The 18,629-nt window shown below is 35.8% G+C and overlaps 1 protein-coding gene across 1 annotated transcript in view; it reads right to left on the bottom strand.

Annotated features, from left to right (window-relative positions):
* The window catches only part of LRP1B (LDL receptor related protein 1B), a 1,834,206-nt gene that overhangs the window by 1,156,962 nt on the left and 658,615 nt on the right, over positions 1-18,629 (bottom strand). The window contains exon 7 of the mRNA XM_052653145.1: positions 1,056-1,218. Within this exon, the coding sequence (XP_052509105.1) occupies positions 1,056-1,218 (163 nt within the window). The remainder of the gene's footprint in view (positions 1-1,055; positions 1,219-18,629) is intronic.

The following is an 18,629-nucleotide window of genomic DNA, read 5'->3' as shown; positions in this document are numbered from 1 at the left end:
AAGTCCACATATGGATGACAGCTGTTTCTTCAGTAAATATTTTCCCATTTATTGAATGGAGGCTTATGGCAGTTTAGGCTATGTTCCATCAGACATTTCAGCCTGAACTGCCGGGGGATGATTAAAGCAACAACAAGGATAAAATTTTTGTTTTTAAATCTTTGTTACAACTTATATCTGAAAAAAGCACCCACCAGCTCCTCCAACTGAAGTTGTACACTATACCATTATTTTGAAAATATCCTTTCCCAATAGTTACTGGTAAAAATATTAATTTTATAGAACTTTATATAATACCATAGTGTTTATAAAATTAAAGTATAATTCCTGTATTAAGTTCCTAATTACATGAACAAAATTATTGGGAATTTAAACATATTTACCTATAATTTGATAAATTATGAAATATTTTAAAAAGAGGGATTAGTCTATTAGTTAAAAGAAGTTCAGATAAAAGAAGGCCTCTTTTTAACCAATAAAGCAGCTTGCAAAGCTGGAAAGTCAAAGAAAACGTCAAGATGGATTCTGATGATTAATTAAGTTACTCCATAATACTACAATGTTTACACATCAATAGTTAGAGAAAAAAAATGGTTTCAATTAACAAAGACAAGTCTTACTAATATCCTCAAACATATACAATGTTCCTTTAATAAATCTTAAATGTTGTGTTGGACTTAAATTTTTTAATAGCCCATTTTTCAGGTAGAATTTTTGCTAACTACAAGGTCCACTACTAAGTAACTTAGGTCTCCTGTCTTTAACTTAAAACAATGCTGAGGCTCTTCTCTGGTGACATCAAAGTGATTATTAGGAGAGTAGTAGGTTGACTGTGTCTTAGGCAAGCCTTGCAATAATGATGTTTTAAGGAAATGGTATGCCTGAGCTTCTTCACAGTAGATTACAACTTCTTTTTTCCTTCCTATAATGTAACTGTTCAAATCAATATTAAAAACACTTTTGAGCCTGTTGTCTTATATTCCACAGCTCTTCTCAGACTTTTTTTTTTAAGGGAAATTATTTCAGATCAAACACTACAAAGAAGAATGTCTTACCCTGCTATTGGATCCACTGCTATTGCCTTCGGATTGTGAAGTTCCAGGTCGATCAGGGCGACACAAACAGACCCATTGTAATCACACACAAATATCCGGTCACTGACATGGTCCACAAAATAGAGATTCCTGGTCAGCCAGTCAATTGCCATTTGTTGTACATCTGAAACACACACACAAACACACAATCATTGACTCGCATGTGCAAATCTAGTATCATAAACCTAAGAGTACATAAGTCTGTCCAAACCACCACAGAAGATGTTTTAAAAGTAAAAGTAGCTTTACAATAAAAAAATCCCTGCAAAGATAATTTCTATGCCAAAATAAGTGCTTATTCTGCAAAATAATCACTATCTCTTGATACTTTTCTTCCTGCTATCTAAGCACTGATGATGATCTAGACAAAAGGGCAAAGAGTTTCTAAATCCTAAAGAATAGGAATTTACAATAAAATATTTCACCTAGTTTTTGCATTTGTTCAAATAGTTCATCTAACTCAATGGACATAACTGGTTCAATGACACAGCTAAATGTTTTAGTAGTAAGAGGAATACATATTTTTTGTGAACTAAGGTAAACGCTTTTTTTCAGATCCTCTTCTGGAAATAACACAAAAGGAGGGGTGATATGTTCTTCTGATGGCATATGTACACACTGTAAAGTAAGATTGCTCAAAGATCAGTTAATTCTCTAGAAGAGGGCTGTTTCTCTAGGAGAGTAATTTGTTTTATGATGGTAATATTCTATATCTATGCTGTACAATAAAATAATGACTAATCAACTGTGTCTAGTGAGCACTTAATTTGTGGCTAGTGTGACTGTAAACTGAATCTTTATTGTATTTCATTTTAATTAACTCAAACTTGAAAAAAGTAGGAAGCCAGTGACTCATATGAATAGTACAGGTCTAGAAGAATGTATCTGTTTTTAACTTGAGTATTTTCTATTTGATCAGAACCATACACTATGAAATTTCATGCTAACCAATTGACATTTATCCCAATAGATAACCCTAAAAGTTATGGTTTCTTATTCTCTGAGGCACTGATCATTTTTATACCTAACTATGAATATCATTTAAACACTTCTTTAAGATGCTTGTAAGTATGCATTTCCACTAATGATCTTAGATCATCAATACTGGGCTGGTTCTCCAATAATTCCATAAATAAATTTCTGATTCACATTCATTCCTGAATTTTATGACAGTCATATTTATATCTATGGCGAATTTTAATTTGATAGTTGTAGATGAAAAAGTGAAAGTGAAGTTGCTCAGTCGTGTCCAACTCTTTGTGACCCCATGGACTGTAGCCTATCAGGCTCCTCCATCCATGGGATTCTCCAGGCAAGAGTACTGGAGTGGGTTGCCATTTCCTGTTCCAGGGGATCTTCCCGACCCAGGGATCAAACCTGGATCTCCCGCATTGTAGGCAGATGCTTAACCTTCTGAGCCACCAGGGAAGTCCAAGTGAGATGTGTGTATATACATATATATATATATATATATATATATATATATATATATATTTTTTTTTTTTTTTCAAACCATGGTAGAGAAGACACCAGTTGTGTAGAAATCTCTAAAAATCCCTACAAGGACAAGCAGCAAGTGAATATTGCAATTCACTGGATACAGATTTTTTTAGGTCATCAATTACAGTTTCATTTCTAAATTATATGGTTTTTATGGAGACATAAGCATTTAACTACTCCACAAACTACATGAACCATTTCAGTAGCCAGGATATTTAAAAATCTAAACTATTTTTTCTGTCTCCAGAAATGTAGAAATGTATACTTAGCTTTGCTTTTTATTCCCTTTGCATTATTACATTAGCTAGAGAACAGAACCCACTGTTTCAAATGTCATTTCAAATACCTAGTGTTCAGATAAAGTATGTGCCAAAGTCCACTCAATAACCCATCTCTCATGGTAGGCCTGTAGTTGGTTTAGTCTATGCAATTGTAAATTCAGACAAAAGAGCTGTTTGACAGCATTCACACCTTTCTTCAATTCTGGATCACTGCAGAAAGATTCTCTGCTACTGAAACAATAGGTATTGTTAACAGCATCCTAGTTTGAATCAGCAAGGTCTCACTAAAAAACCTAAGAATTAGCCTAATAGAAACAGCGGGAATTGATTTTGTTTCCTTTTTCTAAACTTAAAGTTTCTATCTGCTTTTAATATGATTTTTATTAAGACTGGAGAATTAATGTAATTAAACAGAGTTCAAGTAAGTAAATCAATGGATGAATGGATAGACACATATAGAGAGATAAATAAATAAAATTAGGTAAAATATTTTGAACATTTTAGGAGATTTTTGACATTATAAAAATGCCTCTAAAATTTTAGTAAGATCCTTATTACTTTATTGTTACTAAAAAAATTAAAAACGTTCCTGTTATAATTTTTCTCTAATTGCTTTTAATTCATTTTTCAAATAAAAGTTACTAGGATTTTACCCTCCCTGTTCTTTTGAAACAGTTGCTTTATGATCATTCAGAATTTCTTACATGCCAAAAGTGAAGTTTACTTTTGTGTTTGTATCTACAACATCTGTAGGTACTGACTACTTACTTCTGAATCATAAAATAATCTAAATATCAATAATGGTAAACATTTGAATTACAGTGAAAAAAATATTGAAATTTTTTGAAACTTATAAAGTTACATATAAGTAACAACAATCTTTTTCAAGGGTAATATATATTGAATGTAAAAACTTTTACAAACAAAATAAAAGTTGTATCCAAGAGAAATTAATTTTAAAATTTGAGGGAAAAGTTTAAAAATTATGAGTAGTTATGATAATCTATAACTGGATTAAAAATGTTACATCAGATTTTTCTTATCATCACATTATAAGACAACTAATTAATTATCAGAATTGGTGAATGTAGAACTTAACACTTTTGATTTACTATAATGTAATATATGCTAACTATTGTGGACTAAATTATTTTCCTTCCAAATTCATATGTTAAAGCCTTAATATCCAGCATGGCAAATGTGAATATATTTGGAAATAAAATCTTTAAAGAGAATATTACATTAAAATGAGGCCATATAGTGTAAGCCCTAAACCAAACTTTCTAGTATCCTTATAGAAAGAGATTTAGGTATACAGAGACAATTCTGGGACCACTTGAAAACAGAGAAAAACAACCCAAAGAAAGAGATCTCAGAAAGTCCAACCCTGTTGCATCTTGAGCTTGGAATTCCAGGCTGCAGAATATGAGAAAATAGATTTCTTCCTTTTTTTGAGCCACCCAATTTGTGTATTTTTTTATATTAAACTTTGTATTTTATATTGGGGTATAGTTGATTATATTGGGATATAGTTGAGTGCCTTTGGATCAGTTCTAATGAGGTAGATGAACCTAGAACCTATTATACAGAGTGAAGTAAATCAGAAAGAGAAAGATAAATATTGTATTCTAATGCAATTCTTCGGAATTTAGAAAAAAAGGTACCGAAGAATTTATTTACAGGGCAACAATAGAGAAACAGACTTAGAGAATAGACTTACAGACATGGGGAGAGGGGAGAAGAGAGTGAGATGTATGGAAAGAGTAACATGGAAACTTACACTACCATATATAAAATATATAGCCAATGGGAGTTTGCTGTCTGACTCAGGAAACTCAAACAGGTGCTCTGTACCAACCTAGAGGGGTGGAATGGGGAGGGAGATGGGAGGGAGTTTCAAAAGGGAGGAGATATATGTATACCTATGGCTGATTCATGTTGAGGTCTGACAGAAAACAGCAAAATTCTGTAAATTTATCATTCAATAAAAATAAATTAATTATAAAAAGAAGATACAAAAAAACTTAAAGAAACCTATCTATTAAAAAAATTAAAAAGCAGACATCACTTTGCTGACAAAGGTCCATATAGTCAAAGGTGTGGTTTTTCCAGTAATCATGTGCTGATGTGAGAGTTGGACCTTAAAAAAGGCTGAGCACCAAAGAATTGATGCTTTTGAACTGTAGTGCTAGACAATACTCTTGAGAGTCCTTGGACAGCAAGGAGATCAAACCAGTCAATCCTAAAGGAGATCAACTCTGAACATTCATTAGAAGGACTGACACTGAAGCTGCAATACTTTAGTCACCTGTTGCGAAGAGCCAACTCATTGGAAAAAGACCCTAATGCTGGAAAGATTGAGGGCAGGAGGAGAAAAAAGTGGCAGAAAATGAGATGGTTGGATGGCATCATCGACTCAATGGATGTGAGTTAGAGCAAACTCCAGGAGACAGTAAAGGACAGGGAAGCCTGGCATGCTCCAGTCCATGAAGTCACAAAGAGTCAGACAGGACTGAGCAACTGAGCAACAACAAATAACTGAGTCACTTTGCCATACAGCTGAAACTAACGGAACATTGTAAATCAAATATACTCCAATAAAAATTGAAGAAACAAAATGAAAAAATTAAAACACAAAGAAAAGTAATTTATGTTGCCAAAGGAGAGAGAGGGTGCGGAAAGGATAAACGAGGAGTTTGGGATTAACTCCTACTACATATAAATTACTAATTACTGTAAATCCTAATTAGTAATTGCCCTACTACATATAAAATAGATAAAAAATAAGGTCCTACTATGGTACAGGGAACTATATTCAGCATATTGTAATAACTTTTAATGGAACAAATCTGGAAAAGAATATATATATATATATAATTTCCTCTATAAGAGGATATACATAGATATCTAATGATTTATTCTTTCGCTTTTGACATCCTTTTTGTTACCTGGCTTCCTTCATTTTAGTTTGTAGTGTCTGCTCCATAGCCATGCTTCCTTTTATCAATTCATTGTTTAACTGCTTCAGAAATAAAACATCCTAAAAGCATCCTATTTTCTACTCAAGTAGGAGATAAGAAGTTGCCTTGCTGTTGTGAATAGGGGAGCAAATTTAGAAGCATACCTATTCTCAGAATTCATTCTAAGCTAATCACCTTATTATTAGCCCTTTTCTATATCTGCATTTTCAGATGTGCCCAGGGTCACTAATTTTTGAGTCTTTCTGGGGTTCTTCATCTTGGCACTACTATTGTACTCACCAAGACATTAATCTAATTTGCTTATTATTAAATACTCTATCATTTATTATCCATATGCTTTGTCTCTTCTTTCTTTTTATCTTTTTTGGTTAATACAGTTAGACTTTTAATAAAAACTGTACTTACACTTGGAAAAAAAAAAATTGTTTTTAACAAGCTTCAAAAAAAGAACAGATATTTAGTGCAATCTGTAGAGTTTGCCAGAAAGTCCCTGAGGACAGTTTCAAGCAAGGTAGTTCAATGTCTGATTAGCAAGTTTTAAAGATCATTCTGGGTGCTGTGTGGATACAAGGGTATAAATCTGAAACCAGATGACGAGTCAGAAAGACCCTGAAACCTTCAGGAGATATACGGTGGCATCAAAGACTATCAGCAATGATGAGATTATGCAGCATATACTTATCACAGTCTTTTGTCAACATTAAATATGTAATCGTATTTAGATTACTACATTCAAGTTATATTTTAGCTTAGGTGAAAGAGCCAAAAATCATAGAAATTTTGAAGCCATCACACACATAAAATTCAGAAGCATTCCAAATACTGATTGCTTCAGTCCATATTTCTGTTCTTGTATGTTATGAATACTTAACATTTTTACATTCACTCAAATATTGTCTCTTAAGCTGTGAAGAGAATTATAGTGTTTCCAGTATAAATACAGAGAAGAGCAAGTAAAAATGAAATTTATAAAATGTCAAGATTATATGAGAACCATGTTTTCCCTGATTTATGTGTTTCCCAGTTTAAACGGGAAATTAACATTTTGGTTTTACAGCACTTTTCTTTGGTAGAGTATTTGAAAATGCCCACTGAATGATGAGATAATGTAATTGCATTTATTTTTATATGTTGCCACAATCAAGAAACATATACTTACTTTATTCCTAGATTATATTAAATAAACTGAACTGAGCAAGCAAAGGCTCTGCCTGCTTACAATAATAATTACAATGATATTAAAGAAGTTCAATTTGGGCATGCCATGGGAAAGGATATTCTTAATTAGGAATAGAATCTGTGGCACATTACAGAGACTTTTTTTGTTATTTTCTCCTTTCACTGAGAAAAATGTGTCTCTTCCTAGCTATGCTCCTGTTTAAATACATGAAATATAGTCAAAATGAACATCAGTTCTTGATAGGAATCATCTACATGCAATCTGTATATATGTCTATGAAGAAAAACAAAGAAGGTACTTCTGAAATGGGATAGTGAGCTGATATCAGTTATCTTCATGGGTCTTGGATGTTGTTATTTTTGTTAGAAAGAATGGACAGGAGATGACAGAGCTTTTGAACTTCTCTCCATCTTCCTGTTCCACTATTTCTCAATTTCTTCTTCTAACCCAAAGAACAAGTCACTCTTTTTTTTTTTTACCCCTTAATAGTAGATATACTTAGAGAAGATGTCAATCCTTATTATTCTTTCTAGATAACAACAACAACAAAGAAAAACAAAACCAGTTTATGCGAAGGTGGATTTTTCCTACTAGGCAAAATATTCTTTTTGATCTTTAACTCAAATGAATTCAGTCTTCATCTTATTTTTATCTCTTCCTGCTTTAGCCCAAATTAAATTTACCAGCAAACCTTGCTCAAGGCATTATCTTCTCTCCTCTATGTGCTGCAATAGCTTCTTAACTGGACCCTACTTTCCTTCTAGATGCACTATAACTACTTTCTCAGAGTACCTGCAGTGATCATTGTAAAACACAGATTATATCATGACATGAAAAAAGGCCTGTGATCTGAGAACTATAGTACATTTGATTGCCAGTGAAGAAAAGTCTTAACAAATCAATTGACTCTTGAGATTTACTCTCCTGTAAGAGATGGGAATACCAGACCACCTAACCTGCCTCTTGAGAAATCTATATGCTGGCCAGGAAGCAACAGTTAGAACTGGACATGGAACAAGAGACTGGTTCCAAATAGGAAAAGGAATACGTCAAGGCTGTATATTGTCACCCTGCTGATTTAACTTATATTCAGAGTACATCATAAGAAACACTGGACAGGAAGAAACACAAGCTAGAATCAAGATTGCCGGGAGAAATATCCATAACCTCAGATATGCAGATGACACCACCCTTATGGCAGAAAGTGAAGAGGAACTAAAAAGCCTCTTGATGAAAGTGAAAGAGGAGAGTGAAAAAGTTGGCTTAAAGCTCAACATTCAGAAAACAAAGATCATGGCATCCGGTCCCATCACTCCATGGGAAATAGATGGAGAAACAGTGGAAACAGTGTCAGAGTTTATTTTTTTGGGCTCCGAAATCACTGCAGATGGTGACTGCAGCCATGAAATTAAAAGACGCTTACTCCTTGAAAGAAAAGTTATGACCAACCTAGACAGCATATTCAAAAGCAGAGACATTATTTTGCCAACTAAAGTCCATCTAGTCAAGGCTATGGTTTTTCCAGTAGTCATGTATGGATGTGAGAGTTGGACTGTGAAGAAGGCTGAGTGCCGAAGAATTGATGCTTTTGAACAGTGGTGTTGGAGAAGACTCTTGAGAGTCCCTTGGACTGCAAGGAGATCCAACCAGTCCATTCTGAAGGAGATCAGCCCTGGGATTTCTTTGGAAGGAATGATGCTAAAGCTGAAACTCCAGTACTATGGCCACCTCATGCAAAGAGTTGACTCATTGGAAAAGACTTTGATGCTGGGAGGGATTGGGGGCAGGAGAAGAAGGGGACGACCAAGGATGAGATGGCTGGATGGCATCACGGACTCGATGGACGTGAGTCTGAGTGAACTCCGGGAGTTGGTGATGGACAAGGAGGCCTGGCGCACTGCAATTCATGGGGTTGCAAAGAGTCAAACACGACTGAGCGACTGAACTGAACTGAACTGATGAATGTTTTCAAAAGTACATCACATATTTTTTTAAATACCTAAGCTTGCTAAACTTTATTCAATTTTAAGTCAAAACTCTATGGAGTGTTTCTCTCTGTCACATTTCCATAAAGGTCACCCAGGAAATGCGATGTGTTAGCGTACAGCAGAGCCTGGTGGGCTGCCGTCTACGGGGTCGCACAGAGTCGGACACGACTGAAGCGACTTAGCAGCAGCAGCAGCAGCAGCAGCAGCAGTGTTAGTCTCTCAGTTGTGTCTCTTGGAAACCTCCTCTGTCCATGAAAGTCCATGGTAATAGGTTACCAATTTTCATTATATTATTGTTTCTTCTGCATAGCTTTAATAAACAGCAAGTTTTACTCTAAATGTTAAGTCTGTTCTTTTTTTTTTTTTTTCAAAATATCATTCTTCTCCCAAAAGTCTCAAAAAACTTCCCCACATTTAGCACAAAATTCATTCTTTAATATGGATTATGAGACTTCCAAGCCTCTCTTTTAACTTGCATCTTCCTTATTCATTTTAGTGCAGCCACTCTGATCTCCTACTTTTTTCTCAAATTGCAAAGAAATCTCCCTTCTTAGAACTTTTGTATCTAATCAACTAGAAAAGAGAGTATTTGAATGTGCCTGGCTTGTGCTTTCCCTTCATTTTTAGGTATATGTTCCAAGGTCAGTTCTCAGAAAGGCCTTGACCAATGGATATTAAGAAGACCATGCCCCAACCTTGACACCTCACCCCCTGATGCAAGTAACAATGATTCATTTCCATCAGTCAATATCATGGCTATCATATTATTTTTCCTGTAGCAGTCATATCAAATGATATTAGTTAAGTATTTAGTAGTTCACAACACTGGAAGTTCCATATGAGCAGGGATCCTGTATGTCTTGTTCACTGCTTTATTACCAAAGCCTAGAATTGTTTAGTCATGATAAGTGTCCAGTAAATATTTTCAAATGAATATGGCTCTTCTATTCCAAATACCCTTTATTCAAGAACCTCTTGCCTAAAATCTGTGCTCCCACTTCCACATCAGACAGTGTGTCATCTGAAGTCACAGCTCCTTTGTTTTTTAATCAGCTGTGATGTTTTTCTTTATTTCACCTGAACTCAAATTTGGCAGGTCCCTATCCTTTACCCAGAAAAGATGTACACAAGAAGGACAGAGATTATTTAATGTGGATGACCAATTTTATGAAAGGGCAATTAGGCAGTTAATGATCCGAAGGTATGAGAAGTGATTGAATAATAGTAGCATGAGATATGATAGTGCCGTATAACAGCGCATGGTGACTGGGGAGCCTGAGTGACTAAGAAGGGATAGTTAGGCAAAGATCAGAAAAACGAACAGACAAAATGTTGTACTAAAGATAAAATAGCGTCACATCCACTTTTGCACTAACATTGCCACTTCCTGACTTCTAGAGTCATTCTTTCTATCCTTTTCTTATCAAGAATCATTTTATGGCCATAGAGTCATGTAACTGTAATTCTTATTCCTCTCCTTTAAGTAAGAATTGACTAACATCTTGGCCATAAGCTACCTGTGAGACTACTGGTTACCTAGGCTACTCCTCTTGGCACAAGATTGATTTAGATTACCTCTCACCTTTTCATTCATGTTTCTCAAAACACAGACTTTTAAGTGATTCTAGCATTACATGTTTATATCATTAAATGATTATGTATCATTTAATATAATACTTACTATAGTTTATTACTATTTATTATTCATAGTTGTCATATCTCTTAGTTAAGAGATATGACTTATTGGGAAAGGCCCTGATTCTGGGAAAGATTGAAGGCAAAAGGAGAAGAAGGTGGCAGAGGATGAGATAGTTGGATGGCAACACCAATTCAATGGACACGAATGTGGGCAAACTCTGGGCTATAGTGAGGGACAGGGAGGCCTAGTGTGCTGCAGTCCATGGGGTCACAGAGTTGGACCGACTTGCTGACTGAACAACAAAAACAACCCAAGTTATAAACCCAGGATCTGAAGCAAAACAAGTAGAAAATGATGTTTCTCTTAGGTATGAATCCCAGTATACAATAAGAAGAGTGTATATTGATTTATTTTTAGTGGACTGATTCTGTTAACAAAGAGAGTTTCAGCTAAACTTATGTTATCCGTTGCATTGAGCCTGGTAAAAGAAATATCAGTTGAGAAGCTCAAAGGCCAAGTATCTGTAAGAGGTTTCTTCATCCGTGTTCACTATCAGCAAACATCTCAGACCCTAATCTTACTCTACTGTTTAGGATCAATTACATAATGCTAATGAAATGGCATGAGTTCTGAGAAGATATATACGTAGTAAAAATCAATTAATGCCTTTGAATTGCCTTTTCTGTTTTAAGAGTCAAGGCCAATGACCAAAATCAGTCACCAAATGATTAATTTAATGTGTTTGACATGAATGGGAATTTTTTATAGGAGTCACACTGAGGCATCCTGAAAGTTATTAGTACATCTCTGAATTGAGTAATGACACAAGAGAAATGAGGATTTAGGCTAGTCCTGCAATGACAAGTTTAGAGTTCACCACCTCAGACATTTTATTCAAAAGGTACCTGAGGCAGAGTATTATTTTTCTGGGGACTTGCCTCATGAAACTCCAGATGGGTACACTGAAAAAGAGATGTACTTATGCTTTTAGAATGAAGGAAGAATGTCTTCTCATTTCATCCTAAATATAGCAGCAGCCTGTCAGTTTAGGCGGCTGTAACAAAATGCTATAGACTGGGTATCTTAAACAACAGAAATCTATTTTCCACAGCTTGGAAGGCTAGAAAGTCCAAGATCAAGGCGACAACAGATTTTGTCTCTGATGTGGACACTTCCTGGTTCAGATAGCCACATTCTTGCTATTACCTCACATGAAAGAGAAAGAGAATTCTGGCCACATTCTAGTCTTATAAAGGTATTGATCCCATCATGGGAGCTCTACTGTCATGACTGAAACCTAATTATCTCCCAGAAGTTCTAGTTCCAAATCCCATAATACTTCCCAGATGGTGCCAGTGATAAAGAATCTCCCTTCAATGCAGGAAACATAGGTTCAAGTCCTGGGTCAGGAAGATCACGTAGAGGAGAAAATGCTAACCCACACCAATATTCTTGCCTGAGAAATCCCATGGACAGAGGAGCCTGGTGGGTTACAGTAGTCTATGGGGTCACAAAAGAATGGGACATTACTTAGTAACTGGACAACAACAACATACAGCTTATAGCATTCAGAACTATAGAATCTTTAACTGATAATGAAATTCACATACACTAAAATAACTGTAGGTTCTGAAATAACTCATAAGAATTTAAGAGGTATAAAAAAGGCATATATATTACATAATACCTCATCCCACCTAAGATAAAATTTTGAACTGAAAAATATATACTTTTAATACTTTGGTTTTTATTTGACCAAGCCAAACTACTGATAGGTTGCACTAATGGTAAAGAGGGCTCAGCTGGTAAAGAATCTGCCTGCAATGTGCGAGACCTGGGTTCAATCCTTGGATTGAGAAGATCCCCTGGAGAAGGGAAAGGCTACCCACCCCAGTATTCTGACCTAGAGAATTTCATGGACTGTATATGTAGAAATCATATGGACTTAACAGAAGCAGAAGATATTAAGAAGAGGTGGCAAGAATACACAGAAGAACTATACAAAATTTTTTTTTCATTTTTTTTTCTAAATATAAATTTATTTATTCTAACTATGGTGGGGTGATTGACCTTCAGTTAGAATAAATAAATTTATATTTAGGAAAAAAAAAAGAAAAAAAATATTTTCACAACCCAGATAATCACGATGGTGTGATCACTCACCTAGAGCCAGACATCCTGGAATGCAAAGTGAAGTGGGCCTTAGGAAGCATCACTATGAACAAAGCTAGGGGAGGGGATAGAATTCCAGTTGAGCTATTTAAAATCCTAAAAGATGCTGTGAAAGTGCTGCAGTCTATATGCCAGAAAATTTGGAAAATTTAGCAGTGGTCACAACACTGGTAAAAGTCAGTTTTCATTCCAATCTCTAAGAAAGACAATGCCAAAGAATACTCAAACTACTGCACAATTGCACTCATCTCACATGCTAATCAGAGAAGGCAATGGCAACCCACTCCAGTACTCTTGGCTGGAAAATCCCATGGACGGAGGAGCCTGGTAGGCTACAGTCCATGGGGTCACTAAGAGTTGGACAGGACTGAGCGACTTCACTTTCACTTTTCACCTTCATGCATTGGAGAAGGAAACGGCAACCCACTCCAGTATTCTTGCCTGGAGAATCCCAGGGACAGAGGAGCCTAGTGGCCTGCCGCCTATGGGGTCGCACAGAGTCGGACACGACTAAGGTGACTTAGCAGCAGCAACAGCAGCAGCAGCAACATGTGCTGGTAAAGTAATGCTCAAAATTCTCCAAGCCAGGATTCAACAGTGTGAACCATGAACTTCCAGATGTTCAAGTTGGATTTAGAAAAGTCAGAAGAACCAGAGATCAATTGCAACATCCATTGGATCACAAAGAAAGTACAGGAATGCCAGAAAAACATCTACTCTGTTTCATTGATTACACTAAAGTCTGTGACTGTGTGGATCATAATAAACTGTGGAAAACTCTGAAAGAGATGGGAATACCAGGCCACCTGACCTGTCTCCTGAGAAATTTGTATGCAGGTCAAGAAGCAACAGTTAGAACTGGACATGGAACAACAGACTGGTTCCAAATCAGGAAAGAAGTAGGTCAAGGCTGTATATTGTCACCCTGCTTATTTAATTTTTATGCAGATTACATCATGAGAAATGCTGGGCTGGAGGAAGCACAGGCTAGAATCAAGATTGCGGGGAGAAATATCAATAACCTCAGATATGCAGATGACACCACCCTTATGGCAGAAAGCAAAGAAGAATTAAAGACCCTCTTGATGAAAGTGAAAGAGGAGAGTGAAAAAGTTGGCTTAAAGCTCAACATTCAGAACACTAAAATCATGGCATCTGGTCCCATCACTTCATGGCAAATAGATGGGGAAACAGTGACAGACTTTGTTTTGGGGGGCTCCAAAATCACTGCAGATGGTGACTGCAGCCATGAAATTAAAAGATGCTTGCTCTTTGGAAGAAAAGATATGACCAACCTAGACAGCTTATTAAAAAGCAGAGACATTACATTGCCAACAAATTCTGTCTATTCAAAGCTATGTTTTTTCCAGTACTCACATATGGATGTGAGAGTTGGACTATAAAGAAGGTGCCGAAAAAATCATGCTTTTGAACTGTGGTGTTGGAGAAGGCTCTTGAGAGTCCCTTGGACTGCAAGAAGATCCAACCAGTCCATCCTAAAGGAAATCAGTCCTGAATATTCATTGGAAGGACTGATGCTGAAGCTGAAACTCCAATACTTTGGCCACCTGATGCAAAGTGCTGACTCATTTGAATAGACCCTGATGCTGGGAAAAATTGAAGGCTGGAGGAGAAGGGGACGGCAGAGGATGAGATGGTAGGATGGCATCACTGACTCAATGGACATGAGTTTGAGTAAACTCCGGGAATTGGTGATGGACAAGAAGGCCTGGCGTGCTGCAGTCCACAGGTTCACAAAGAGTCAGACATGATTGAGTGATTGGACTGAACTGAACTGAACTGAATAGTAAAGAATCCGCCTGCCAGTGCAGGAGACACAAGACACATGGGTTCAATCCCCGGATAGGGGGAGTTCCCCTGGAGAAGGAAATGACAACCCACTCAATATTCTTGCCTGTAAAACTTCCATGGACAGAGTATCCTGGCAGGCTACAGTCAATGGGATCACAAAGAGTTGGACATGATTGAACACACACAATATTTCTTTTTAAAGTTCAATAGGATGCTCCAATAAGGCTAAGTATTTATTGTATATATATGGCTAGAGTTATCTTTCAATACTTTGAACATTATATAATATTCTCAGAAATAGATCACATATCACATTCAATAAGAATGACAAAAAATAATTGAATTCCTATAATTCAAGAGCATAAATCTGGAAAGTGCAAATAATTCAGCTTGGATTTATCAAAATCAATAGCTTGATAATCCATATAAGTTGTTAAATATCATCCCATGGATATAGGAAGAAGACATTAACTGAGAGTCTGAAAACTAAGGCTAAACATATAGAATGGAATATAACATTGAGGTATTTATTTGCATGATTCATGCATTAGGATCATATTGCCTCAATTATTTGCATATCAGAAACAAATATTTTTTACACAAATTATCTACACAGCTGATGTAATTGTGGATGACATTTTTTTATTATTATTATATAATCACAATCGTAATATACTCCTCTAAGCACAAAATTTTGGCAGCAGTTACTGTGATCTAATTTATTCTGTTTTAAAGTGAAAGTTAAAGTGTTAGTTGCTCAGTTGTGTCCAATTTTGTGTGACCCAGTGGACTGTAGCCTGCCAGACTCCTGTGTCCATGGAACTCTTCAGGCAAGAACACTGGAGTAGGTTGCCATTCCGTTTTCCAGGGGATCTTCCTGACCCAAGGATCAAACATGGGTCTCTTGTATTGCAAGCAGATTCTTTACCATCCAAGCCACCAGGGAAGCCCTTATCCTTCTCATAAATCGAAGCCTCAAAGCTCTAAAACTTGATAATAATTTTGAATTGATTCACCTCTCATTACTCCAAGCAAATTAGCAATATATTTTAAAATAACACAAACTCAGTCTTAAGACCAAGTAAGTTATTTTGTATTGATAATATTATTCTCACCAGTTCAGACAAGCTGAACCATTCTATCAAGCCACAAGGTTTTTATTGCTGCTGTTACTTTCAGTAAGCACAATAGAATCCCATGAATGAACAACATGAACATTTTAAATAGAATCTTTTTTGGTTATAGAAATATAAATTTATTGTGTTATTAATAAAATGTTATATTATATATGTTATAGATATTATATAATCATATATATTATTATATAATAACATTATAATAATAGCATTATTATTCTTATGACCTTCACACACTGAAGAGTAATATTATTATATATTATTCTTATGTACTCTATAATACATTTGTAAGACACGTTTTAAGCCATAGAGTTTGGAGGAAATTAGTCTCATTGTGATTAGTACTACATAGGCCTTTCCCTACTATTCAGTTTTGGATATACAATATGGCACTTACTTTTTATAAAGGAAGCTTGACTGAATAATTGGCTAGATAGATAGATAGTTCTTTTTCCTAGTACTTTAACACAGGGAGATTAAAATGATACAGATTAATTCTTACATTAAAATAACAAAAGGTGCCTAGTGACCTTTCATACCATTACCAAGTAAATGTTATTAATTAAGATGATAAAGACTTATAGAATATTTTAAACACAGATCTCATCATTAGATTTGCAATTTCAAGAACTCTATTTGAGTCATCCACCAAAGGATTATCAGACTTTGGGAAATTATTTCATTCTTACCAGACTCCCTGGAGACTAATATTATCAACCAGAATGTCAATTTACAGAATGTTAATTTACTACTGAGAGAATGTTCCAGTGGCGCAATTTCTAAAAAATGTCATCCTAACAAATTCCTTGCTAGAATTATGCTATCTGAGAAATCAAATCTGAAAGTTATTTGAAAAGCACAGAATCAAAGCAATAGGAATTCCACAGACCTGAACGTTAGTCCAGTACTTTATGGAGACCTTAGAAAATGATCAGGGCTACACTACCAAAATTCTACCTTTTAACAAGTGGAATACCTGTGAATGTACCCCAACACAATAGCTATATCTATAGTTACCTCTTTATCTATAGTTATATGCATATTTACATAAATATAGATTTATATTTCATAAATATTTTAAAAATCCTTCACTATCTATATTACCATCTCATCATTTGATACTGTTCTTCTACCATTAAGAGATTCTGTTACCATACACTTATCTAGCTCATGGAAAAACTGCTAAATTAAATTACTTGACCCTGGCTGAAATTCTTAGTTCCAGAATATATTCTCTGTTATCACTGTCAATTACAAGCATGTTTCAGTAGGCTCCTTCCTGCCTTGAATTTTAAACATGACCAAATCATTGCATAGCTAATTTCTATAGGCACCAATTATGAAACTGTCTCTGGTTTTGTCACCACAGTCTCTGGGCATGTGGCATGTGGGTCCTATAATTCTCATAACTCTCTGAGTACAAATTACAAGTAATCAGGCTCTTGAGAAGAAATGGCTAGAAAACTGTTGTTACAGTGAGTCTTTCTATCTCTTTGTACATACCACCCTTACAGGTTTAGCCACGGAGACAGTAAAAAGTGTTGGGAGGATTGAATCTGAGTGATTTTCCCTAAGACCTCTAAAACAAAATTTTCAAAGTGGATAACACTAGATATTTGGGATGCTGATACATATGACAGACATTCCTATCACGTCCTTAGAAATAAGCACCCACAGACGTGCGCTCACAGTCATACCCACAAAAATACCAATGAAGTGTTCAGTATTCAAATAAATTAAGGTGATCCTGGGACAAACAAAGTGAAATAGATTGAGATTTGGAACCCTTTACTGCATGCTGCTGTGCTTGCACCTGGACATGCCTCTCTTTGAGCAACAAAATGCAAAGAAACTGTACTGGACTGAAAATAAACATGTGCATAGCAGTTGTGACAGATACTAGGCAAAAATAAAAAGAAATCAGGCAGTATTTCTCTCTGTGTTGTTGGGGGGGGTGGGGGTGGGATCTCTTGGACTGTAGCCACCAGGCTCCACTATTCATGGAATTTTCCAGGCAAGAATTTTGAGCAGGTTGCCATTTCCTTCTCCAGGGGATCTTCCTGACCCAGGAATCAAACCCATGCCTCTTGAATTGGCAGGCGGACTCTTTACTTACTTCAGGTCAGTAGAGTTCAGTTGCTCAGTCATGTCTAACTCTTTGCAACCCCATGGACTGCAACACGCCAGGCCTACCTGTCCATCACCAATTCCCAGAGCTTACTCAAAAGCATGTTCATTGAGTCGGTGATGCCATCCAAATATCTCATCCTCTGTCATCCCCTTCTCCTCCCACCCTCAATCATTCCCAGCATCAGGGTCTTTTCAAATGAGTCAGTTCTTCATATCAGGTAGCCAAAGTATTGGAGTCTCAGCTTCAGCGTCAGTCCTTCCAATGAATATTCAGGACTGGTTTCTTTTAGGATTTACCTACTTAGCACATCTCTAACTTCTGCTTTGGTAAATTTCAAGTATGTTGCCAAATGATAAGAAATTAATAATTGAGTTATTTCCAACCTAGCAACTGAATTAACAATAAGGACCGATTTACAGAGGAGCAAAGTATTCAGAGTTCCTAAAACTTTGTCTTTTCACTTTTCATTTTAACTATGCTTTTAGGATGGCAATTTATGGTTTTGCACTGATTGTCAATTAGAATAGGTTACTTACTCCAAGGTATAAATTCATCTAATGTTAATACAAAAATTAAGGAATAATTTAGAACCAATATCTACAACATTGAACTTATAGTATCAAGAAGGAAATTCTGAAAATTCTCTGGATATGTGTCCTCAGGTCAACATCCTTACTAATATTAATGTTTCTTTTTTGAGTTCTCTGTTGACAGT

The sequence above is a fragment of the Budorcas taxicolor genome, chromosome 2, assembly GCF_023091745.1.
Source record: "Budorcas taxicolor isolate Tak-1 chromosome 2, Takin1.1, whole genome shotgun sequence".
In the NCBI taxonomy this organism is placed as follows: domain Eukaryota; kingdom Metazoa; phylum Chordata; class Mammalia; order Artiodactyla; family Bovidae; genus Budorcas; species Budorcas taxicolor.
Note: the sequence above shows the minus strand (reverse complement) of the source record. Positions and strands in the feature narration are given on the sequence as shown.